This window comes from Brienomyrus brachyistius, chromosome 9, assembly GCF_023856365.1.
Source record: "Brienomyrus brachyistius isolate T26 chromosome 9, BBRACH_0.4, whole genome shotgun sequence".
In the NCBI taxonomy this organism is placed as follows: Eukaryota; Metazoa; Chordata; class Actinopteri; order Osteoglossiformes; family Mormyridae; genus Brienomyrus; species Brienomyrus brachyistius.
Genome location: NC_064541.1, coordinates 15346597 through 15373362, shown reverse-complemented (window position 1 = coordinate 15373362; position 26766 = coordinate 15346597). Strand labels below are relative to the sequence as shown.

General features: G+C 42.9%; 2 protein-coding genes across 5 annotated transcripts; both read left to right on the top strand.

Moving 5' to 3' along the window:
• Positions 1-342: 342 nt before the first annotated feature.
• On the top strand, positions 343-6124 carry LOC125749331 (extracellular matrix protein 1-like). Its single transcript, XM_049026476.1, has 10 exons — positions 343-711; positions 955-1011; positions 1214-1240; positions 1326-1370; positions 2145-2410; positions 3123-3328; positions 3467-3728; positions 4595-4806; positions 5277-5364; positions 5607-6124. The coding sequence occupies exons 1-10, from the start codon at positions 639-641 to the stop codon at positions 5790-5792; spliced, it is 1422 nt and encodes a 473-aa protein (XP_048882433.1). The 5' UTR covers positions 343-638; the 3' UTR covers positions 5793-6124.
• A 4136-nt stretch (positions 6125-10260) lies between these two features.
• Positions 10261-24883, top strand: LOC125748912 (phosphatidylinositol 4-phosphate 5-kinase type-1 alpha-like). 4 transcript variants are annotated; one of them, XM_049025602.1, is made up of 17 exons: positions 10262-10505; positions 12071-12109; positions 13357-13388; positions 14263-14343; positions 16381-16511; positions 16713-16830; positions 16931-17083; positions 18380-18679; positions 18851-19068; positions 19152-19235; positions 19337-19385; positions 19478-19562; positions 19650-19823; positions 20663-20765; positions 20847-20909; positions 21062-21149; positions 21378-24883. In XM_049025602.1, the coding sequence occupies exons 1-17, from the start codon at positions 10460-10462 to the stop codon at positions 21378-21380; spliced, it is 1767 nt and encodes a 588-aa protein (XP_048881559.1). In that variant the 5' UTR covers positions 10262-10459; the 3' UTR covers positions 21381-24883. The 4 variants fall into 4 exon arrangements, with proteins under 4 accessions (XP_048881557.1, XP_048881559.1, XP_048881561.1 ...); XM_049025600.1 differs by lacking the exon at positions 21378-24883 and having other exon boundaries at positions 10261-10505; positions 21062-21371; XM_049025604.1 differs by lacking the exon at positions 21062-21149.
• The last annotated feature ends 1883 nt before the right edge of the window (positions 24884-26766 follow it).

The window sequence follows — 26766 nt, the reverse complement described above, 5'->3', positions numbered from 1 at the left end:
TATCTGTGTATTTAAGTGTCTGCCTTTGTTCATTTCCTTAGTTAGTCACTGGAGTTGGAAACCTGTTAGTTGTATTCTTGGCGGTCATTCTCTTTATAACTTTGTGTTCATAGTTGCATGTCTGTACCTATTGTTTTTTTCCCAATCTTGCTCTCTTGTTTTTTTCTCTGTTCCCTAGTTATGTTATTTTGCGGTTCTTTTAGTTTATTCATATTTTGCTCTGTCCAAGTCGCTTCATTTCCCCCTTAAATTCTGCTTATAAATAAACATAAACATCCCTTTTTGTTGGAAGCACTCAGCGGATCGTCGTTCCCGTTGCTATGCCCCGCCTTAAGATCAGTGCGTCTTAACAATTCACTGGATAAGTATGCAAAGTGTGTTTTCTTTCCCAGTTTTCTTGTCTCCTCCTTCCCCCTCTTTTCGCTTTTTTTTTTACTGCATGCGTCAACCCCTTCCCTGAGAGCACACTTCCTTAACAGAAGTATTTATACCCCCGGTTTCAAACATAGTTTGGTGCGCTGGTCGGTAACCCAGACCTGCGAGACGTTTCCTGGTTAGCAGCCGATTAAGATAGAGCTGCAGCGTGAACAAGACAGCGAAGTCGCTCCCCAGATAACTTTGCCTTTTGACGGAGAGCGATGGGCTGGTGTGGAGTTTTGAGAACCTGGCTGACAGTGACTGTCCCGTTGCTGGTGTGCATGGCGTCGGAAGGTAAGCTGTGCATCGCTTTTGCAGAGCCCATACGCATCAGTCCTACACGCATTCCAGTCCATTTTCTTTGCTTGTGCTCCCTTCGTCCACTTATTTATCTCAGACATTTAACATACTGCATAGTTCCGCTAATACGCACAACTAACGCCTATCGTTTATCTACAACTAGTAATATAATAATTTTCCCATTATGTATGTATCGTGTGTACATGTATATAATGCATGCCTATGTGTATATTGCAGATGATTCCCCGTTTCTCCAGCGACAAGTGACCTTTGACCTTTCCCGATTTCTAAATGGTTAGTGTCCTTGCTAAAAAATATTATACAAAGGTTATGATAAAACTAGATTCTCTAATGAATTTGTTCTGTGTTGAATTGCTCTGCTGGTTATATTTATTTACCAATGATAATAATAAGAGCTTTAATGCTTCAGTAAGGTTTCCTTGCCGTGTCCGTGTTGTGTAATATGAAAATGTTGTTTTATATGTTTCATACTTAGGGGGCAGTGCTCCGGAATCTGACATTGGTACGTGAATCATCCCGTATTAGCGCTGGGATACACTGCGTGCAGTTATAATCCCATTTAATGTCGTATTTGTTCGATTTCGCAGAGCCTTCTGAAAGTGAGCCAGATGCCTTTGCCAGGACAGAGAGCAGTGAGTATTTTTAAGCTTTGGGAGAAAGAGGAATGGAATGCTTGCATTACAAGTTCACGGGATTTTCCAGATAAATCATTATCTGTCTTCATTGTTTTAGACATGGGTCACTGCCACACAGACCCCTCAATAAGCCTAAACTCCTTGGATGAGACATTTAATTTAATTGCAACTTAATGAACTATGTAGGCAGTCCTGCATGTAGCAACAAGTTCCTTTCCCTAAGTCTGTCTGTAAGTCAGATTTATAGGTAAGTTGGAACTGGAATATACAGTTCTTATTTAGCATCAGTTAATCAAAGGTTTGTCTTAGTATGTAATATAGATTTACTGTACGGTGCGGTAGGCCTTCCTCAAGCAGCTGAACCCCTGCAATCGTGCAATCTTTTCAGCAGAGTCACAAAGTAGTGCATGCATTCCCGAGTATGAACCACTGGATGACTTACATTAAGTCATATTTTTAAAATAGTAAACTTTTATGGCAGTTCGTCTGTAAGTACGACTTGCCCGTAAGTACGACTTGCCCGTAAGTACGACTTGCCCGTAAGTACGACTTGCCCGTAAGTACGACTTGCCCGTAAGTAGGGTGTTCTTAACCCAGGGACCGTTTGTAATGAATTTGAACCAGGAAAGTTGTTGCGAAACTTTGCACAGGGGACTTTTCAGTAAGAATTTCATCTAAAGAAACCTGTGGAAATGAATTACGACCCCTGTGCTCCTCGTGCTTTGCGTCCTTTCATTTCCCTTTCCCACTTCTCTCTCTGCTCTTTTCTAGGCTCCACATTGACTGGACGTCAGCGCATACAGATACCTACAGTGTCCTTCCCCCCAGCAAGGCCATCTTTGGACAACCTCCCCTTTTTGTGTAGCCACGTCGATTCCCGCCCCCGCTACACACGCCGGTCTTTCCCAAGCTCCGGATATGGCAGCCAGATTCGGCAGGCGGACACAATGAACCGCGTGGAGTCCTGGTACAGCGGCTGTTGCCAAGGGAACGAGACTCAGGAGAGCGCGTTCACTCTCTGCTGTGCCCAGCAGGCTGTGAGTCAATCGGCACGCGGTATCAAGTTCGTTTTAGGCAGCCTCATGTTCTGAACAGAGGCATGGAAATCAGTCGCTATTAGCACTGGGCTTCAGTGTGAGAACTGGAGAATTAGCCAAAGCGCGGTTCCATCTACTGACTCTGTTTCACTCATCATAAGTAAAATCTTGAGTAATTTTATGGGACTAAGCGATTCCTCATTATTAAAATATATGTATGTATGTATGTATGTATATGTATGTATGTATATGTATGTATGTATGTATGTATATGTATGTATGTATGTATATGTGTATGTATATATATGTATATGTGTGTGTATATATATATGTGTATATGTGTGTATATATATATATGTATATATATGTATATGTATATGGTTATGGTGTTAGGTGAGATGCTGTATTTTTACTTATTATGAACTGTGCTATCAACACAACATTTTTAATAATATTACAAGTCCCCTTATCAAGTCCCCTGGAGCTCTTAAAATTACTTTTCCAATCATTTCCACCACAAATTAGTTTTCTGACTCATTTATGGCCCAGATAGCACTGTCAAGTGAGCAGTTTAAGTAAACAATTTCATATAATGACAAGTAGCACTACGTCTAGCCATTTGCCATTTCTTTAATCTGTAGCCATTTTGCTTGTATGTATAAGATAATTGTTTGCATATAGGATCACAAAAACTTTCTTCTTGTTCCCACAGTGGGAAAGTGCTCTTGCTACGTTCTGTGATGAGGAGTTCTCCATCAAGACCAACCACTATCACTGCTGCTTGAAGCGAGGGCACTCCAGGTGGAGCTGTTTTGAGAAGGCCGCCCCCAACCCCACCTACATACCCCAGGGCACTACGTTACATATACCACCACCCCAAGAGCCCGGATTCATCTTTAACCGTAGCATCTGCCTGAGGTAAAGAGAGAAACAGGTGGAGGGGAAGGGTGGAGATGGAAGAGATGATGGTGTAAGGGAGGAAGAGCAGGAGCCGTAGGGCATGGCTACATCTCAGAGTGCCTGCTCAGTCATGCATTGGCTCGTGTTCCCACCCAGCAATGATTCCGGGAGTTTGCAGGAGAGGGACAAAAGCTATGAAGTGCCTTACATCCCATTCCCACCTGGCCGGCCCAATTCCGAGAACGTCGATGCAATCTGTGGCGGTCAAGCAGAGCGCCCCCTCTACCCGCTTAAATGCCTACCGAGCGACGGCTATGGCTGGCTTGCTCGACAATTTAAGGTGATCAACCAGCTGGAGACGGGGATGCACAGGTGTTGCAAGGCAGAGAGGACGGCACTGGCCTGTGTGGAGAAAAAGGTAAGTGCCGTTCGTGCCGGTGAAATAAAAGCCGTGAGGTTGCTTTTATGGAACAGATGGGTACTATTGTTGTTGCGTGCGTGTGATGAAAGTCTCCCTGAATATGGAAGGCACATGTTTTCTGTTGTTTAAGGAAACTTCTGACTAAAGCTCACAACAGATGTACGGGACAAAAGGGCCTTTGGCAGAATTAAGTATTTGAGAAACAGTTCATAAAAATAACGACTAGTATGCTGGAGCATGGGACAGTATTGCAGTGATTTCCTCTGTGTCACGTTCTAAATTTAAGAATTAATCAGCAACTCTTAATGTGAAAGAAGCTACGTGTAAGAGACTAAACATGTTTTCTTCTCATATGTATTTCATATCGGCTTTGTAGACCACATTATGAGAATGTTTTCACACGCTTGTTCTTCGTGCTGCTGTACGATTACTTATAAGTAAATAAGGATGTTCTCCAACTGAATTTACTTCCATCAGTGTTTTCAGAAACTTTTAAAATACATAGTCATTCATAGCCAATTGATTGACTTTTAACTTTCATTGCCCAAATACACAATAAAAGTGTGAAAAATGCCCTTGTAAACTTGCATAAGGTGTTACTTAAACCGTAAGAACATGTTCCCCGCCCACGATTAGATTCTTTGATTCTTGTTCATACACCTGTCTCATATTAGTGCCTAAAAGAGAGTAAATCAACATCTTGTTTCGAAGAGCAAAACAATGCTGTTTACCAGACAGAATCTGCATCATTTCCTGTAGAATGTAATGGGTTAAATGAAAAGTTATTCAGTGTCAAAACCAGCCTTAGCTGTATATAGAGCTGAACTCTTACTAAGTCAGTTGTGCCCCCTCCCGTTCTCCAGTGGCAGGATGTGATGGACTGGTTTTGTAAGGAGGAGCAGTCTGTGGATAAAGGCCAGGACCCCTGCTGCCAGCTCCCAGAGCAGGAGGAACGCTATGCCTGCTTCTCTCGCCGCGCCCCCAATCCACACTACATGATATTGCAGAGGCCTCTCAGATTCGAAGAAGGCAGACCTCTCCGGGTGTGCGACACTCACGCACTGATCGTCAAGAAGTAAGGGTGATGGAATCTGTGGCCTTCTTGAATGACATCTGGGAAGCTATAACGAATCGGGTTCACGGTGACAATGCAAGCCGTCCATCCCACTGTCCAATCGGTGCTTCTCAGGACTGGGTCCCTAGAACAGCAACTGGCCAAGAGATTTGAATCTTATTTATTTGATTTTAATTCATTCTTTTTGTTATGAAAGCTCACTCTATTGTTTACATTCACCGAAAGTTTGAAATTAAGTTGTTCTCTTGCCAGTATTTTTGTTTGTCTGGTGTGTTTATGATATCGGTCTTTTAGTTTGTTTTCATTTTTCCCGGCTAAAAGAAGAAAACCTACAAAACACTGAACACTATTGATCTTACTATGGAATTCGGTTTCAGATATCAGAAATACAGAGTAAAAGACACATGAATGCTGTACATGTTTTTAGGAAATTTTCAAAATAACAAAAGACGCGATGTTTTCTGTGACAGATTTTCTGTGGCGTTTCCTATTGACCGTATTGTGAGTGAGTGCTGCCATCTGCTGGGCTTTGATAAAATGACTTGCGTGGACAACCGGGTGAGTAGCGTTTGATCCGGCGACCTGCTGTGCACCTAGGAATGCTTATAAAGAAATTAAGTTCGGTGAAAACCTTGCGGTACCAGTATTACTGACATGTCCATTTTGTATAGTCAAAAGATGCTACTACTTGTACAAATCTAAGAATAATATTAGCTGTAGTAGTTTGTAAAACTGTGCGTAAATATCTTGCTGAATATGGATTACGGAGTGTTTTTAGTGGATGTGGTTGTCTCATACAGCTGGATTCCATGTTGGATGACATGTGCGCTGCAAAGGTGACGTCGCCCTCAGACCTTCATACAGAATGCTGCCTGCAGCCCTCATCTCACTGGACCTCCAACTGTCTGACTAGACAACTGCTGAAAGCCATCAGTAAAGCAATTCAAACGCCAATATACCGGAGCAGGAAATGTCCGGATAACTGAGCCACGTTTCACTCCAATTTCTCATTCGGTGGGAATAACATTCGAAGGATTCTGAGTTTGGGAGCGTAAGGCTTTCAGAGGGTTACATTTACTAGCTAAGGATGCAGTCACTGCGTCACTGAGAGACTTGTATTTCCATTTCCAAGAATCTGTGTTATTGGACTGACTTTTTTATTTTAGTATCAACATTTTGTATTTCCTTCGCTTGTATAAATTTTATTATGGAAATGAACTTATATTTCCCACTAATCAATTTTAACTCTCCTATAAACAGCATGTAAAGACATACTTGTAGTTCCACGCATGGAAATAAATGGATGTGTTTTCATAAATGACTTGATAGTTGTCTAATTTTTTCCACTAGCATTTGTGTGACTGTTGTAATGAATGCAGAAATGTGCAGTGATCTGGATTTACTGCATTAAATACACAAGACGTCAAACACAGTTTACATTAAATGCATTTTTTTTTTTAATTCTTCAGTCAGCTTTGTCATTGTGTGTGTGTGCATGACGAAATCTTCACAAAGAGGATGCCATAACTTGGAAGATCAAAGACTACACAGGAATTTGAATGAATTGACTTTCCTGAAAAATTATAAGATAGTATTTTGCAGATTTCTGGTATGTTTATTATATAATAAATGACCATAACAGCAGTACCGGCTGTTTCAAGGCAGGGCCAAAGATAAAAAGCACTGCATCACATTTTATCCACTGGAAGGGCATCCATTAGGACAATTCCCCACATTCTAACACATATAGGGACACCCTCTACAGCACTGCATCACATTTTATCCACTGAAAGGGCATCCATTAGGACAATTCCCCACATTCTAACACATATAGGGACACCCTCTACAGCACTGCATCACATTTTGTCCACTGGAAGGGCATCCATTAGGACAATTCCCCACATTCTAACACATATAGGGACACCCTCTACAGCACTGCATCACATTTTGTCCACTGGAAGGGCATCCATTAGGACAATTCCCCACATTCTAACACATATAGGGACACCCTCTACAGCACTGCATCACATTTTGTCCACTGGAAGGGCATCCATTAGGACAATTCCCCACATTCTAACATATAGGGACACCCTCTACAGCACTGCATCACATTTTGTCCACTGGAAGGGCATCCATTAGGACAATTCCCCACATTCTAACACATATAGGGACACCCGCTGCAGCACTGCATCACATTTTGTCCACTGGAAGGGCATCCATTAGGACAATTCCTCACATTCTAACACATGTAGGGACACCCTCTACAGCACTGCATCACATTTTGTCCACTGGAAGGGCATCCATTAGGACAATTCCCCACATTCTAACACATATAGGGACACCCTCTACAGCACTGCATCACATTTTGTCCACTGGAAGGGCATCCATTAGGACAATTCCCCACATTCTAACACATATAGGGACACCCTCTACAGCACTGCATCACATTTTGTCCACTGGAAGGGCATCCATTAGGACAATTCCCCACATTCTAACATATAGGGACACCCTCTACAGCACTGCATCACATTTTGTCCACTGGAAGGGCATCCATTAGGACAATTCCCCACATTCTAACACATGTAGGGACACCCGCTGCAGCACTGCATCACATTTTGTCCACTGGAAGGGCATCCATTAGGACAATTCCTCACATTCTAACACATGTAGGGACACCCGCTGCAGCACTGCATCACATTTTGTCCACTGGAAGGGCATCCATTAGGACAATTCCTCACATTCTAACACATGTAGGGACACCCTCTACAGCACTGCATCACATTTTGTCCACTGGAAGGGCATCCATTAGGACAATTCCCCACATTCTAACACATATAGGGACACCCTCTACAGCACTGCATCACATTTTGTCCACTGGAAGGGCATCCATTAGGACAATTCCCCACATTCTAACACATATAGGGACACCCTCTACAGCACTGCATCACATTTTGTCCACTGGAAGGGCATCCATTAGGACAATTCCCCACATTCTAACATATAGGGACACCCTCTACAGCACTGCATCACATTTTGTCCACTGGAAGGGCATCCATTAGGACAATTCCCCACATTCTAACACATATAGGGACACCCGCTGCAGCACTGCATCACATTTTGTCCACTGGAAGGGCATCCATTAGGACAATTCCTCACATTCTAACACATGTAGGGACACCCTCTACAGCACTGCATCACATTTTGTCCACTGGAAGGGCATCCATTAGGACAATTCCTCACATTCTAACACATGTAGGGACACCCTTTACAGCACCGCAGCCCATTTCCTCTCCTGGAAAGGACATCCTTTGGGACACTTAATCATGTAGGGGGGTGGGGGCTCAGAGGTAACTTCATAACAGCACCCTTTTTTCATTTAAAAGGGTGCCCATAGGGACCACTTAGAGCAATGTAAGGGTGCACTAGAAGGGCACTTCATAACATCACCCTTTTCCATTGGAAGGTTACCCATCGGGACTGTTAAACCCATTGTAAGGGCATGGAATAAGGCACTGCAACACATATTCTCTACTAGGATACTCATTAAGACACTTTATCACATTTTCTTGTTTTATAGGGCACATCATCTCACATGTAGAAACATGTAGTACGTGTATTTATGCAGTTTTATTTCCATTGGGGATTATTAAAACTACAACACTATAAGTATTATATGTTGCATGAAATAAACAGTGGTTGAGTTGTACAATTATTTCAAGAGCGATGGTAGGGAACTACGGGTCAAATCATTGGCGCGTGGGTGAGGGGAGTGGCAATCGCGTGGTCCGGATTCAGCTGTATTTGTGATTGGCATGAGCCCTACCATCAGTATAGATTTACCTTTACGTGATTGAAATATGTAGAACAATTTAACCGGATAATGATGGGGGAAGGGGGATATTGCTTTGTACAAATATAAATGGAATATTTCCCTAAGGGGGTACGACATCCACGTGCATCCCTTGACTACTCGAACCCTGTAAATTAGACACATTTTTATAACGTAAACGTGAAATACGTGGCATGTGTTTCTTTCCATGTGCCGATGGCAGAAGAGATTTTTCTGTTTGAGTAACTGCTCGCAGGCAACACCAACCGTTATAAGTAATATTAGTACTGTCATCTTCACGTTTCAAATGAAATGTATGTCAAGCCGAATCAAATGTTGTCGAACTGGTCTTAGCTAGGATGCCTTGCATTCACTGTCAAGAAATGTTAATTTCTTTGCCTGAGTAGACTCCTTTTGTCAAAGTCACAGTCCCACAAAGTATTTCTAGACTTCATATTTCACATGCTTCTAATATTTCAAAAAATCGATTGCAAAAACTATGAACTGAGATAAGATTAAGAAGTAAAATTATCGTCAGAAATACATGAGCCCTAAACCGGGTCGTTCGCGAACCACAGAACTAACTATATATATACACATACACACACACGCAGATATTTTATGTAATCAGTGATATGGACGACCGTTGACATAGATGTTTCTTTGATTTCTTGTGTTAAGACATTTTAGCTAGTGCTTTTGCTTTTGATACAAACACTCTAAGAAGTTAGGTCGGTTTTTTAAGGTATATCCAACCGTTACTGTTAACAAAAGTGATTATTGCATAAATTACGACTATTGCCCAATACAAGGTCACACGCCTTCTGCTCTTAAGGGAGAGACAGATCGCGTGCACTGCAGTCTTGTAAAAAATATGACGTCATGAGCCTGCTTTTGATTTCTTTGCTTTGAATGGACTTTCCCCACGCGCAGGAGTCTGTCATTCGCTTCGTAGCACTATTTGAATTATTGGACTTTCATCCCCCCCCACCCACTTATAACAACAACAACAACAATAATGAAATATTACATGGTAACGCTGTAACTGTCAAGTAATGGTGGAGAAAATTTAGTGTTTCAATAGTTTATGAAAATGACGGAGGGTGTTACAGTGAACAGGCAGACAATGCAAGCAGGGCAAAGAGCTAATATTAATCCTGATCAGGGTCGCTTGGGGACTTAGCCCAAGCAATATAGGGCACAAATCACACTCTGCATAGGATCTTTTGACTTTAAATTAAACTATGACATATGATTGCTAATTATAAGAATATTTGGTTAAGGTTTAACCGTTTCAAAGTGTGATATAGTGCCGCTTGGTACTCATCCGGTTTTGAGGTATCTGTTGTTGGCAAACAATATACAGGGTGCTTTATTTTCAAGATTCGATTAAGTAAACCTACCACTTTTGGTTCGAGTATTTTTCATATATCTAAATCTTCTAGTGCATAAACCAGGCCTACATTTCCAAGTAAACAATACAGTTTCCTTATCATCATCACCTAAGTTCTTTTACTGCTTATTATTCTTTAGCCAGACCGTTCGTGTTTGCTCTCTTTGAATGATTTCACGTGGAATCTTTCAGTTTTACTTCCGTTTCACTATATTTTTAGTGTATATATGCGTTTGCGTTGTTCATTCTGTTTGCCCTGGTTCTGTTTCCACTCCGTCGCATGTGTTGTTCCCGTCTTTGGGGACAGAAAGCGGTGGCCGAACGGGTTAACCTCCCCGCACGGGGTGGGCTGGCATGCCGCAGCCGGAGCGGGATCCAGTGAGGCGCGGTGCAGGAAAAAAAACACATCGACGCTGAGGGCAAGAACCAAAATGGCGACCGCCGGTCCAGCTGATCCGGGCTCGACGGCTCCTACAGGTAGTTAGATCCGAACTTTGTCATTTTTCGCCGGGCAGATGTTGGTCTTTATGGGTGGCGGTGGCTTTTTCGAAGCTTATTGTAGTGGTGCGAGGGGCCGTGACGGTGCTGTGTTAGCCGAGCGGGATCCTATCCGCCGGGGAGATACGCCAGCTAGCTAATAACTTGTGACGGGCGGAATCCAAAAAGAGGCATTTACGAGATAAATATCGCATGTGTTGTAATTCATTGGTAACATTTGTTTCCGTAATAATTGCGGCGAGGAAATATGGTTATAAAGGGCGAGGCTCTGCGTGTACTTAATTTTAGGGGAGCATAGCGTCGTTTGGCTGTCAGACGATGCAAGGGCTGCGGAGAAGTTGGGGAAACAGTCGCGTTTCCAGTTTATTTCCCCCGTTTGGGTTTATTTCTTCCATTCCCGGCCGTTTGGCGCTGACTGCCCCATCAGGTCTCGGCTATATGCTGGACTACGCGACGTGTCCGCTTTCTTAGACGAACGTACATGGCGAAGCTGCTTTCGCTTTCGACGGTCCCTCCGCTTTTCACCAGCCTTTGGTTGATAGAAAATTAGCTGGTTAACTCATGCGTGGCTTAAAGTGGTCTTGTGTGTATTTGGCTTTTGTTATATATAAACACCAGTGTTGTTCCTCCCGAGTCCTGGGTTGAGGAAACTTTGGCTGCTCTGAGGGCGAAATGAATGGCGTGGCGGCGAGACAAAAGGTGTCCGTAAGCCAGTGTGTTTTTCGGCGTGCGTGCTAGCTACAGAAAAGGATTAAGTTCGTAATATCAGGCAGTTTTAAAGTGAGATTCACTTGCGGTTATACTTCGCTTTTTGAAAAATCGACAGCTGGCACACTTCTCCCTCCTGATCTTCGAAAACATGTGTCGAGTGATCATAGTGCATTAGTGCCTCGAAGCACGGAAATCGGTGACAATGAGAGTCGGACTGTAGCGTGTCAATGTGCCGATGCAGTTATCACTACTGGAGTAAATTAATAAAGGGGAAGACTGGCTGTCTTGTGTGAGATTCTGTTTCTGTTAAACGTGTTGTTTGACGTTTCCGACGGTCGTTCCAGGGAATGTCTGAATGCGGGCCCGCAAAAATGTCAGCCCGACATACTGGGACTCTCATCTAGTGATGCTTGATGGACCCCCACTCTATTAAAATATTAGACAAAATGGCACAAACCCCTCCCTTTAACACTCTGTCAGATAGAAATAGAGTGGAATCTGTTGGTCTGACACCCACAGAGTTAAACCGATTAAGTAAATTATTTCCAGTAATATATGTGTAACTTAATAAAAGGTTTAAGACTTTTTTTTGTTCTGTTGAGCACTGTTAGGTGAAGGAACGTGTTACATGAAATACCGCTTGGCACCCGAATTAGAGTAAGTTGTGGAGAGACGGGAAAACACGCTTACGTCCGCTTTTGTGGACATCTCGTAACTCCTTTCACTAATACTGTGTAGTGTTACAGAATTGAGTTTCTTCGCTGAAATATCGCGAACGCTGATAAATGTGTTAAATCCGCAGTATGCTCTGTGTAACATATCTTGTTCTACAGACCCGAATCTTCCTTTCTGGAGAAGAATAGCTTGTGGAGGTACTTGCATGGTGGTGCTGCCTTTGAGTATGCTTATAGTGCAACACTATATATTTTGAATAACACCTTTTTGAAATGCATTTTGCGTTTGTTTCGCTTGGTTTTGTATTTGCTGATTCCCTTCCTCTCCCCATGTCGGTCAGTGCTGACTCTGGGCCTGTTGTTTGTGCTGTCCTGTTTGTTTTTAAGTGCTCTTGTTATAATCGGACTGTTGCATTCCTTCCAGTTGGCCTGGCACACCCATGTTACAGGACAGGTTTACATTGCGTGGAGGCTGATTTTGTTTGTAGATGAAATGTTCACTTATACCTCCCCTCTGACCTTTTGAAATAGTTTCTGTCACAGTCTGTGTCTAGTCAAGAGCTTTTCTTGGGATAAATGTTGACAGATGTGCTAGTTGTGATCCCCATGCTAACTTCGGCTGTTCTGCTTTCTATATAGATGCCGTTTTATATTTATAGGCAGAAATCGCCCCTATGCGCTTCTGGGCAGATGCACAGATAGCAAATCTCACATACAATAATATTGATTGAAGTGTTTTGCCTGATATGTGCTTGGCAGAACCGAGCTAGGAGAACCATGATTTGCTGTGAGTGTGTGGGTCAACCACAGGGCTGTTCTCCATCCAGCCAGGAGAGGCTCGCCTTTTGGGAGGGAACCTGACTTCCTTTCTGGGCAGCCCGCCCCACTTTCTGTAATGGTTTAGTCATCTCATTCGCATAGCATAATTCTGTGCAGTTCTGCTTCTTGAATGTCATACCCATTGTAACTGCTGTTTTGACACCTGTGTCTGGTTTTTAATCCCGTGCTTAAATGTGGGGAAAATGGGTTGACGTAAGCTTGTGCAATATAAGTATCGCCGGGACATAGAACGAATGTAATAGACTAATTTGAATACTCAGCTGGTTATTAATCCACTAATACTGGTTCCCCAGTGGAAATGGTATTTGTCATTGCATGTCAGCAAATTTTCTTTTGTTTACAAGTATAGATTATGTAATGCACCAGCATTTTTAAGTCTAGGGTTAGCGCTACATTAATTATGTTTGTGTTAATATTGGTGTTTCTGGGACTTTGGAAATTGAGTAGTGCTTAGTTATGGATATACAAATAAGATTACAAGCACAATTTAAATAAAGATAATGAATCATTGCTGGGAAAATCCAGAAGGTTAACTTTGCCTTTCCTGAACCCACATCAAAGTTAGGGAGATGTGCAATTTAACTCTTATTCTGGTCTCTCCACAGTGTCCGGTGGTAGTCAAAAGGGAGCTTCAGATGTAAGTACTAAAATGAACTTTTTCAAATCGCTGATTTTGTCCCTTTCTGTCTTATATGAAACAAAACCCCAGTGGGTTATGTAGGCTTTTGCAAATTTTGTATTTGTTTAATAAAGTGTAAATACTAGAAAATTTAATAAATTAACCGAAGGATGACCTTGATGCTGATGTGGGAAGAAATGTTTGATCAACTAAGTGTCCTATGGGGAATGTTTTTTAAAATTTGTGCGCTTTCCAAAACAATGAAATACTTGGCTGCTTTTGGGGATTGTATGGTGATTTGCTTGATAGACAGCATTTAAAGGCTTTTGGTAAATTTTTTGCTTAGTGTCAGTTAAGGGCTTTCATATGAATATAAGTGAATTTTGATAAGTACAAAGATGAATCATGGTTTATTGTGCTTCTTGTAGTATAATCAAATTGGAGAACTATATAATACATTTCTGCAGTAAAAGGCAGTGGAATCTGCTGGGTTGTAGTGATTTACGAGACATTTTAGTTCTAATGGAAGTTATTAGGAGATCTTGCTAAATTGCCCTTAAGCAAATACAGAAATAGTTTGTTGCCCTGAGACTGTGATTGGGACCATATTTAGCACTTCCAACAGAAATGCACTTAAATAATTAGCCTTGTTACATGGAAGTATCTAGAGGGATCAGTGTCTAACTCCAGTCCTGGTTTCACATTTCTGTAAAAATAGGTGTGTGAGGACTAGGATTTAAATGGAAATTAGCAAAACTGCTTAAATGTGTGCCTTGTGATCATCAAATTGGAGGTCCATTGAGATGGATAACGTCACATATGCTCCAATTCTGCCAGGTACTGTTATTGGTTAGTAGTTCAGCATCTCCTTGTATCTCCTTTTTGTTTTCAGATGCCAGGCAGCTCCCAGAGCATGAAGAAGACCATCGGTCACCGAGGGGTTGACCCCACAGGAGAGACCACCTACAAGAAGGTCAGCATTTGTCTAAAGGTCGTCATACTTGCATGTGGCATGCAATGGCAACCCTACAAGCAAAATCTGTGTAAAGAAGCATTTTTAAAAAGGATGCAAAATGAAAGCATTGCTGTGGTGGTGATCAGCATCCAAATATTCATTTTGATTTTGAAACATTTGGAGCAGTTGGCAGTTTAGTGCAGCTCCTGATATGTGTGTTGCTGTAATCCAGCTTGCTGGTCGGCCTTTTCCCAGATGGTGAAATTTTGCAGCAGTCAGACTATTTCTCTGTTCATGGTGCATATGCTCGTCATTAAGCAGTAGAGGCGATGTTTTGCGCTTTGGATAAAGAGGAATGAAATTCTGTCCAGTTAGCCAAGTAATTTACTATGCAGTTTTGCAAATAGCTGTGGCCTAGATGTGGTTTTACTCACTGGAGTAAATAAGTGATCGCAGTGTAGATATAAAGCTGCCTCTCTGGGATGCATTCCTGATCCTCAACTTCTACATGTTTCTGCTCGATGCGTTATAATCCATCTCTTGCTTATAGTAGTTCATCATTGTCTATCTTCTGTTTAAGGGTGGAGCTGCAGAATATCTGCTGTGCTTTTAATGTTTCTTTATGTAATTTGCATGACAAACCTTTAGACAACTTATTGCCTTCCATGGTATTCGCAGATGCTTATCGAAGGTTTGTCTCTCACCTCAACGGCTCTAGTGGTTCCTGTCCCAGCACCTCCATCTTCAGCTAGCCCCTCTTAGATGATGCCAGTTATCTACCTTTGTTTTTCCCTGTCCTTCAGCTAGTTCTCTGAACTGCCCTCTGCAGTTGGAAATGGCTACTGAATCCTACATATCCTTCATCTCATGCTCATTGAATGAACTCCCCTTGTCCAATTCCAATGCCATCTACTGCTAATTGGTGTAAAACAGATGGATAATCTTGATTTCCACCCCCACCCCCCCATGAAACTTAAATAAGTAGTGCTCTGTTCTATTCTTTTTGCACTACACACTGTCCTTTTGTGTAACATTTTAATTTTATCACTTGAGGCACCCTGCGGTCACCCAGTATTCCATATGATGTGCTGTTTTGAGGAACCTTAAGATCTGTTTGTGCCGTTCATTCTGTTGTTCAAATTTGTTCAGGGTTAATGGGTCCCTTTTGACTAGCAGGATGAGAAGGCCGTGTTTCCGATTAACCGTTTGGATATACCTAAAAGTGTAGGTTAGGGGTTCCAAAGAAGGTTTTTGCTTAATTTGTACTTAAGGCAAACGCTAGTGTCTCATTATCTATGGTGGTGATCTGTTTTGCTATTGGGTGTTTAAAATGCTTTGGTCACGGCTGAATGCAGCAGGTAGATCTTGTTAAATTTCAGCATGCCTTCATATGCTCCGGATGTGTGATGTCCAGTGGCCACTTTATTAGGTTTCATGGGGGTCAAGAGGGTTACTTGCTGAAAGGTTAATCATTAGAATGGTCAGGACCTCTTCTTCATGCAATTTTAAACGTTGTGCGGTTGTCGATTCCTCCCTTCTGGGATTTTTATGTCATGTCTAGTATTTACTGAAAGTGGTGTCGTTCGGGAATTTCTCTCCTGGAATCAATAAAGTTCATCTAATCTAAAGTTTTGAACAAAAACACCATCCTGTGAGCAGTTCTCCGTGCCTTGTTAATAAGTGAGGTCAGAGCCGAATGGCCAGACTCATTGCAGCTAACAGAAAGGCCACAAGTATTGTGATAACAGCTCAGTATAACAGTGATGTGCAGGCTTCTCTGAACACATAACACAAACTCATCTACCCTAGAAGTTACTTGGTTCCTACATGGTCCTTGTTGGGTATATCTAATAAAGTGGCCACTGAGCACTTGATGCTGCATTGGCATGTATTTACTGTGATTGTTGTTTTTAACAATAGCAATGAAGTATTTTATTTTGTCATGCAAAGCTGGGGTTCCCCAGTCCATTTCTGCACCTGGCATATTGGGTAACTTTAAAATCCTGCATATGTTCATGTGTATGTCCATTCATGTGAGCTCTCATGTCTTCCTAGACGACCTCCAGTGCCCTCAAAGGTGCCATCCAGTTGGGCATCGCGCACACCGTGGGCAGTCTGAGTCAGAAGGCCGAGAGGGATGTCCTCATGCAGGACTTTGTGGTGGTAGAGAGCATCTTCTTCCCCAGGTTGGTGGGGAAAGTAGTGCTGGATGGAAGGTGGAAGCCGCTTGTGGGCTGAGATTCGTCTCTGTTATGCTCCCTCGGCTCTCCCAGTTCTTGCACGAGCACTTGTGCTTGTCTGTCTACTTGTGTTTCTGTGGCTTGTCCATATCTGCACGTGGAACATGTATATTAGCACGCCTCATTAATGCTCTCTGCTATTTTCAGTGAAGGGAGTAACCTGACCCCAGCACACCATTACAGCGATTTCCGGTTCAAGACCTACGCCCCTATCGCCTTCCGCTACTTTCGGGAACTCTTCGGCATCCGGCCAGATGACTACCTGGTCAGTCCTCCCCACCTGGCGCTGTCTGTCTTTGGTGCTGTCTGTCAGTGTGGTGTATTTTTAATTTTTGATATTTGTTTTCTTTTTGCTTTGGTAACAGTATTCCCTGTGTAACGACCCCTTGATTGAGCTCTCTAATTCTGGCGCGAGCGGCTCCCTCTTCTACGTCTCCAGTGACGATGAATTCATCATCAAGACTGTGCAGCATAAAGAGGCAGAGTTCTTGCAGAAACTTCTGCCTGGATACTTCATGGTGAGCGAAGGAGGGAAGCTTTAGCGAGTCGCGTGCCGTTTTTCATTTTGTGTGCATTTGCTAAGTAATGTTTATCAGAGGAGCGCCTGACATACCGGCCTGTGTGTGGGTTGTCTAACAAGCTGCGTGGAGATCAGTTTAAAAAACCAGGAATTATTCGTTGCCATGCATTTATAGAGCTTAAAGTTTCCAGTTAATAAGGCACCAAGTTATGTTTTGAAAGGATTAATTGGATTATTTCATGAGCAACTTAGCCTTTGATGTGATTAACTTCTAGACTAAACTAGACCATAGCATATGTAAGCCTGGTATGTGTATGGTGGCATGATGGGGAAGGTCTAATGGTGGTAAAATACAGTTGTGCCTGCGGTTTACGAACACAATCCGTTCCCGGGAAAGTGGTCGTGAACCAGTTTGTCTGCAAAACAAGGTAATTTTTTTTTCCATAAGAAAGCATTGAAATCCGATTAAGTCCAACAAATAATAATTTTTGATCATTAATTTTCTGTTCTTTATAGTAAAATCTTCAAAGAAAAACAGTAGTATAAAAAAAGCATTAATAATGAAAGAAACTTATTAACTAAAGTAAAAATCAGTTTACGGTCGTGTAAAAAAGTTCATACTTTGCTTACCTTTTGTAAGGAGGAGTTCGGGCGTGAAGGAATGGGAGAGAGGAAGGGTGGGGGTTGGGGGACTACTGTTTGGAAAGAGTCTCCTTCCATTAGAACAGTTGGAAACTTCAGGACTGCTCTCTCCTTGCTCGCTTGGCCTTTGGTTCGTCGATTACCTGTGGTTCGTCTGTTGCCTGTTCGAGTGTAGCCTCGGCTTTGTTCGTGGTCTCTTGTTTTGACAGTTTCACAAAAAATCTGTCAATTGAGCCTTGCATTTTTCTGCACTGTAGAATGTTTCTAAAATACGACATTAATTTCTTAACTTTAACATTTGGTCTAGAATTCAATTCAATTCGCTTCAGCTTTGTTGGGGTGATACAGTCCCACAAAACTCTGCACTCCAGTCCACAAATGTCTATCATCATTTCATTGATAGCCTCCCCCACTTTGTCTTCCTCTTCCTCCTCCCAGTGCTCCTACTCTGTGGTCTTCCACTGCTCCTTGTACAGTTCGACGAGTTTGTGTGCTTTGCGTAAGGTGATGGTGTTCTTGTGTGTGTTAGACAAATGCTGGCCGATCATGTAAGAGATCTACCAGTAGATCTGGAGGTCATTCTCTTACTTGTCTTCAGAAGGCTTGACCCATGCTTACTATATCTTGTATTGGCTCCTTCCCAACCCTCCAGAACCTGAACCAGAACAAGCGTACACTGTTGCCCAAATTCTACGGACTGTACTGTGTCCAGGCGGGTGGCAAGAACATTCGCATCGTGGTGATGAACAACCTGCTGCCGTCTGCCGTTCAAATGCACCTCAAGTACGACCTGAAAGGCTCCACTTACAAGCGGCGTGCGTCGCCCAAGGAGCGCGAGAAGGCCGTGCCCACCTTCAAAGACCTGGACTTCATGCAGGACATGTCTGAAGGACTCCTGCTAGAACAGGACACCTACAATGCCCTTTGCAAGACCATCCAGAGGGACTGCCTGGTGTGTGTCTGTTGGCCTTGTCCTGTATTCACTGGTAGCTGTTCTGTAGCTCTGCTTGTGGGAGTTTGTGGTCTTTGTGGGCAATTACTTGCAGAACCCTCATCTGAAACTGAAAACTTCATTGGTCTCTATATTTCCTCTGACCCTTAACGTCCTGTCTCTGTTCTTCAGCTGCTGCAAAGCTTCAAGATCATGGACTACAGTCTGCTGATGGGCATCCACAATGTGGACCAGGCCTGCCGGGAGCGAGCCGGCGAGGGCGCCGGTCCTGAAGGAGCGATTTCTTCCGATCAGAAAAGGCCACCAGGCCAGAAGTCCTTGTATTGCACGGCCATGGAGTCCATTCAGGGGGAGGCGCGAGGCAAGGGGGCACATGACTCGGAGGACCAGTGAGTGGCTGTCGTTCCCATAGCGATCAGTCACCGGAAGCTTCACACGTTGCGTTCATTGATCCACACTGCCATCATTGCAGGATGGGGGGAATTCCAGTACGCAATGGCAAGAATGAGCGGTTGCTGCTTTACATCGGCATCATCGACATCCTGCAGTCATACCGGTGGGTGTCCGCATCTTGGTCATGTGACCGTGGGTGGGGTTTCACCTAGAACCACTTAGTGGTAAGACTTCAGGGTTTGTTTTTCTCAAAATCTTGCTCAGGTTTACCAAGAAACTGGAACACTCGTGGAAGGCACTGGTGCACGACGGGGTAAGATCCTTCTCGTTGCATGGGGGTTTGTTGCCTGGTTCCGGAAGCCCCTTTCGAGCTCTGAGCATGGGACGCCTGTGGTTCTTCCCTAGGACACAGTATCGGTGCACAGGCCAAGTTTCTACGCAGACCGTTTCCAACGCTTCATGTGCAATAGCGTCTTTAAGAAGATCCCACGTAAGTGCATCTGCATCCCTGTTGGTGTTTGCCCCCTTGCCTGTTGTTTTATAACAGCCAAATCCACCCCTTCCTTGCTGCTCTCAGTGAAAACTTCGCCGTCTAAGAAGAGCCGCAGTGGAGGGCAGGTAGGCCTGCGGAGGGCTCAGACGGTACCCAGCGGGCCTTCCCAACAGTCGCATGTGGCCACGACATCAGGCATCGACTCCCGCATTGTGTACCGCTCCCACCTGAGTCACATGGAGTCTGATGTTGAAAGTGGTAAGTTGAGGATGAGAAGATGAGAAGAAGGGTGTTCGTAGCCTCCTGTTAATTTTGAATGGCCCACAAAGGCGTACATGTTAGGTTGCATTTACTTCAGCAGATGCTTTTGTCCCAAGTGACGTACAAGTGAGGATAATAGCACATTATAAATGTGCAGCATTGTGCTAAAGTCTTAGGCAGCCAAAGGAAAAGTTTAAAGCGTGAAACTGAATACCTTCGCTTCTGCATATCCAGTGTAATCCGGGTAATAAGTGTATTTGTGCTCAGTTAACACAATTTAGTATTAGAACATATGAAAACTAACATACCAAACTATTAAGAGTTTCTTCTGTTCTCCAAAAAAATTACTGATCTCTTGTCAGATGGCTGGATGAACATCGCTTCAGTTGCCAAACCTCTCTTTAGGGGCACCTCAGCCGTTCCATGTATTCGTTAAATTTCACCACCAGCTCCCTCCAATTACTTTTCCAATTAATTAAATTAAGTATTCATTAGCCGTAGGAGATGTGCCAGTGGTCAAGTCAAGAGACTTGGATGGTTGCTGGAAATGCTGTGGTGGTTTTAGGAGAGGCTTAGATGTGAACAAGCTCGTAGCTTCTCTTCAAAAAGATCATTTAAGCAGCATTTTCCTGGAGTGCCTAAGAGAGACTTTTGCGCAGTGCTGCACGTGCTGCTGAGGAGTCAACTAAACACAAGTGCAGCTAGGCTGAGCTTCCGATGAATGCCCTGGTACTGCAGTAAGCAGTCCTGGGGCAGGAGCTACACAACAACTTCTGAGGTCCCCAGAGTAAGTTTAATTTCCCGCACTTTACGACTTTGCTGTTTTCCAAATTCAGGCATGCATTCGGGCCGTCCAGACTTGCTGCCGAGAATGTCTCCCTTAGATGGTGTAGCTGACAGCGTAGTGGAGACGACGTCTGAAGCTTCCCCTCCCTTTCGGTCAGTCCCTCTGCCTCCCGTACCATCCAGCTTTAATTCCCCTGGGTCACAGTCCCACTCACTCCTTCCTGCTCACTACAGCTCTGTTGGAGTCGAAGTGCACAAATCGGCCAGTGTAGACCAGGACTGCAGCAGCCCTCACAGGTGAGAATGTGTAACTGCAGCTGGCTGCATGCATTATTTTTAAATAAACACACGCGCACACAAAAATAAATATGGATGGATAGCCATTTAATATCCATGGGCTAAAATCAGGAATAGAAGTTCACTAGTCGTCACTTTCCTTTTTGGTTAAGGGTTGAAGAGACAATCCCAGAGGAGCTCCAAGCCAGTGCAGATGTAGTTTCTTGCCAAGACACTGTCCTGGAGACCAATGTCTTTTTTGTGAGACCTGTTTTCTTGCTTCCTTCTTAACCGCCAGTCTTTTCGAATGACATATTTTTAAATTGATTGAGTTACATCTCTAACTTTACTGTTGTGATACCCAAGTGTAGAGAGACCTTTCCATATTTAAACACAGTAGTCTTCGGTAATGTCATGAATTTGTGTATTAAATATTGTAAACCTTGCATTATGTTCGGTGTGTTAAGAGCTTTTATTTTCTCCCTACAGTGAAAGGGAAGGGTGTCTCTTCGAGTGAGAAAATGGATTTTTTTTTCCCCCTCATTCCTTTGAACTTTTTTTTTTTTTTTTTTTGGGCTCAGCACCCTTTGGTGGAAAAGCTGGCCTGATAATTTTGGGGTGGAGGATTTGTTGGGGCTGAGTGCTTTGGCTTGTCTGACCAGTCCTTCACGACCGTAGGTCCTTGCTGCTAGGAAATTCAACTACGTTGCAGGTGCTGTATTACTACGCTGACTTAAACTGTTCAAGTCCTGCACACAGCTGGTGTTACAGCGTTTCTGTTAGTGGACAGATTTGCCATTTCATTGGAGTCTGGGTCGCATTGCATTTAAGTGCCTGATTTGTGAGTTGTGCTCTTCAGTATTGGGTCAGTTAATACAGGTGGAAATCTGACAAAGCAGATATTGAAAGATCAGCTGATACACTTGCATTTCCATTATTTTGGGTTTGTATGTGGACACGTGTGCTGTGCTAGATCTTTGCTGTACCTGCACTCTGCTGCTCAGCAACTATTTCATACGAAAGGGCAGTTTAGATAAGGGTTTCTCAGCCCGGTCCTCAGGAACCCCCAGATTCATGTTTTTGCTTCCCCTCGCTTCCTGCCAGAGGAATGGGAGCAAAAAATGTGTACTGTCTGGGGGTCCTTGAAGACCCGGCTGAAACACCAGATCTAGTGTTTGGTAATTATGGTAATTTGGGGGGGGGGGGGGGGTTGGTATCTTGTTTGTTTTTCGCAAAGCCTTCTGAGATGTTCTTTAAATCGTTGGATGACTGAATGAAAGGGAGTCTAACTGTGCCGCGACTAATTCTGCATGCTCTGACATTCTGCACACCAAAGCAACTGACAAGGTTTTTATTCCATTGTTTTTTCTTTTTGTTTTAATGCATGGAAGTGTGCTGGCGCTGTCTGACTTTTTTGCTTGGACGAGTATGACTGTCAACCCTGACGTTTGTTCAGATGCTGAATACACTGTCCACGATGAGCTGTGACTTTTTAATTCCCTTCGGCCAGTTTGCCAAGTCGTCCATGAAAGCACCTGCTTATGTTGACTGCTCGTCTTGCCTGTATAACATGTCATGCTGTTGGCCAATCCATGAAAGACCCGTCTGTGCTTCCTCTTCTGTTGTCCTCCGCAGTGTATGAGGTTTGGAGGGCGATGCTCGTCTTGTTTACTGCCTACAATATTATCCCTTCAGACTGTCACTTCCCCAGTACTAATAAGAGGAAGGTTGTGGTTAATTTCTGCTGGTTTCAGAGATGACTGCAACCATTTAAAGGACCAATTTGTATAATCTGAACATTTGTCTTGATTTCATAATGGAGCTGTTATATATGTCCATGCATGCAAATTTTAGCGCGTGACTTTTTAGTCAGGGTGTCTGTGGTCTGGTGCTTACCGAAATACAGATATTGTGTGGGTACATTTAGCTCGAAAGGCTTAATGTCACTTGGGAAGTAAGTTGTAATATGCATTTTGCTTTGTATGCTGTAGTACAGACCTTACCTGTGTAAGGGTATTTGGGTTATACACCCTCCCAATGTGATGCCCAAGAGCAATATGTCATGTGGAAAAACTGCATCAGTACAGCACAGCATCAATACAACAGTGTTAAAGTGGTGACTTGGGTGCCCATGTGCTACTGTGGTTTACGAATGTGCACATGGACTTAATACCTTAAACCTTATATCATCATTGGGTGGGGGGGGCTATTGTGTGCTTCCTTATGGAAATGGAGATGATGTAAAATGTGTTTGGAATGTTTTTTTGGTTTGTTTTTTTGTAAATACTGGATACAAACGGCATCATAGACCATAAAAGGCAATCATTTGCTAAGAAACTGGAAGCTGAAAATAGCCACGAGGCATCTCCTCCCATAGAAAGGACAGTAGCCAAGGCATCATTACGAGAGATGGGCTTGAGCTTTTGAGTCACACTGGAAATGGCATGTAATGGAAAAAAAACATACTGGTTGAAGGATCTCCTCTAAAAGGTTGGCGGTCGTTTCGTGCAGCCGTTGTGCCGGATTCAACGTGATCCACGGCAGACTGGGATGTTACAAAATGAGCCTTAATACGGATCAAGCTGGTTCAGGTGGAGTGTGAAGGATTCTACATCGCTGTCCCTGAGTTGACTTGGCTGCTCTGGTTTGATTTGAGCCTTGTCAAGATCTTCAGTAGGAAGGTGCTGGATTCGTTCCGTTCTGCACCTTGCTAGACTTTGCCAGGTCATATTTGCAGTATTCGTATGAAGGTTCATCGGTCTCGTACACGCTGCGTGGAGGCACTTCAAGCTTGCGTGTCAAAGCAATGCTTCAGATGATATCTGCAATACAGAAACTGAATACCTTCGTTGCTGCTTTGACAGGACACAAGAAGCCAGTGGAATACAGCTGTAGAACTCAAAGCCCAAATGAGCCTGTTGACGTTGTACTTTCCTTTCTTGGATATATTAATATATATTGATATTTGCAGCCTTAATTTATGGCGGTCATCTGCACACTGTGGCCCATTTCAATAAGTTTATGTAAATTTTAAGAGAGCTATGAACAATGGTGTCCTAATTTAGTTACTACGTTGATATTCAAGTGAAGACCTTAAAATGAAGATGTCTCTTTGGCTCCACTAAACACAGTTTGAGTCTTAAGGAACCTTTGGAGATGACGGACTTGGCGAAGTTGGGAAAAGTGGCAGTTCCACCAGGCGAAAGACTACTACTTTGTTCAGTGGCCACTATGAATGTGTTGCGGCTACACAGGTCTCGCCTCTGGATATCATTGCCTATTCATCGTTTTTGTACTTCTGCCAATAATTGGAAGAATTAGTTGCTAAGCTTTATCCATGATGGTTGGATGCCAAAGATGCCTGTCAAGCCCGCCCACCCCACCCCCCATTCCCAAATTCTAAATTCTGAAACCTTGTAAAAAAAATTATTTGCAAACTGTTGGCTTGCAAATGAATGGGGTCAGTCCAGTACCTTGCATTACACACTCAGAAATGATATGAGTTGATGTTGGTTGATCGATCATTGCACACGTGCATCTTCAGGCCTTACGTGTGCATGGATTTTTATAAAGTAGTTTATAGAAAGCACTAAAACAGCATATCTGTACTACAAGAAACATCTCCTGTTATCTTGAGGAGCCAGGCTTATATTTTCATAAATTATTACAGAAATATTGTGTACTTATGGTATTTTGTATTCAGTTAAGGAGTCTGCATTAGGAGTACTTGATAGCTGTTTTTACATTGTAATAAACCTGATTTGTTAAAATCCACTCATGCTTTTTCATGTAAATGTGCTGCAGTAACGGAAATACACCCGTTTTGCTCGTTTGTCTTCAATTTTTACTTTGTATAAACTCAGTGTGTATATATGTCACAGAATTGCCTTTTCCTGTGTTGTATATTACTTGTAATTACAGCCATTTTAGTGGTGTGGTGCATTTTCCATTGTTCGTAGAATTTTATTAAAAAATAAATCCAGTATTGTGTAAAATGGTCTTACGGATTTTAATTTTATCGTGAGGATAATTCAGGTGATGTAAACTGCATTTCATATAATCCTCCATGTCACCTGTTGCATGGTTCATTGAGTTTAAGCTATTTGTCTGATGCCATCTCATTATGTCTCATTTCAAATCGAACAATATTGTGTGCTACAATATACTCAACCAGTCATAATCCTTATATTTTAAGTCATAAGGACCATCTTACCCTTGTCTGTCTGATTGTCGTATGTTCCAGTGCATTATCTCCTCTAACGGTCAACCAAAACAACGTTGAAACTCCACAAGCTTGAACAATAACATGGTCGTGATATGAAAAGGCCATTTTGCAGAGAGGACTACAGATTGATTAAATTATTTCTGAGGTTCATTAATATTAAACTTTTATATTTAGCTCTAAAAGGTATATTTATGCTTGTATTGGGCTTATCGACTTTATAAGGCGTCAGTATCACACCGGACGGTAGCGAAACTGATTCTCCAGTTGTGAACGGCATGCACTAGTTGATTAGTTCAGAAATGAAACGAAATCAATCAGTGATACATCATTTCGTTCTCATTTCGTCCTTGAACTATGCTTGTGCTCGTTCCTTTGGTCATTAACTGTATAGATCCACTGACTTGTTAATGCTTTATTTTCTTCTCGGTATTGTACAAATTATTTCATCATCTGCTTTCATTTCACGCAGAGCTCTGTTAATGTGTATACCCGACTTCTACGCGTATCATTCCAACTGCATTTTAGCACCAGCAGTTTCGGCTTGGGGATTCTAGAGGCCTCCGGTACTGCGCTTTTGTAATGCTAAGCATAAGGACTAAAATTTACTAAAGCAGCCAATTGTGCATTTCTCATTTACTTCTCAGTTGTCAGAGGAAATGTTTTTTTTTTGCTTAAGTTTGACCCGTGCTGGTCTTTTAGGCTTCATTTTAGGAAATTTATACATGCTTTTCCTAAGTAATAATGTAGTGTCTGGATGGCTTTCACTTGCCTTTTGCTTTTCATGTTATGTTCATGTTCTCAAAGCCATGTGAATCTCTAACACTGCTGGCTCTAAAGCACAGGCAATGAATACAGATTGTTGCTATACAGACCAGTGGGGGGCCATAAAGATGTTACTCTTTTTTTTATGTCCTGTTCTACATGTGTGCCTGACACTTACCACCACTGAGCTGAAAATTTACCCCCATTCTGCTTCACAGCTCATCAAAAATGGCCCAGGGAATAAATGAAAGGGTTGACGTTAATGTGATCAATTTTGGAGGGGAGATCAGTGTGACTTTGTTGTAAATTCAAAAAAATGGTCCTGCGTTAATCAGGCTTCGCTTTGTGATTGTACCCTGATGTGCCAGTCCGGCAGATACATTCCTCTCCCAAATCATTTGAGCAAGTGACTTGTGCTTGGGATGGACCCCGATGCAGCCAAGCCTTCCAATGGTGAGAGAATCGGGGGCAATGGGTTATTTAGGGAGGTATGCTTTTTGTCCAGGGACAAACGGAGGCATTGAGAAGAAGAGTCCCAGCGGGTTGATTGCCCATGCCAGTGTTTCTCAGATTGGTTCTCAGGGATCCCCAGATGGTCCACGTTTCTGCTCCTTCCCAGCTCTTTTCAAATGTGGACTGTGTGGGGACCGGGTTCAGAAATGCTGCCTTTTGCTGCCATCTGCAGGTGGTGCTATGGGAGAACATAACTGTAATACATAAGTATTTTTCAAAAGAAATGTCTGTGGAGATTGCATATGGTCCTTCTTGCGCATATTTCCACCAGGTATTCCTGAAGGACCAGATGTGAACCCCAAAAATGGAGTTCTGCTTTACCATGGGCTCTCTGGCTTAACATGTATCCATAGTAGCCTACGTTTGGATGCACACTGA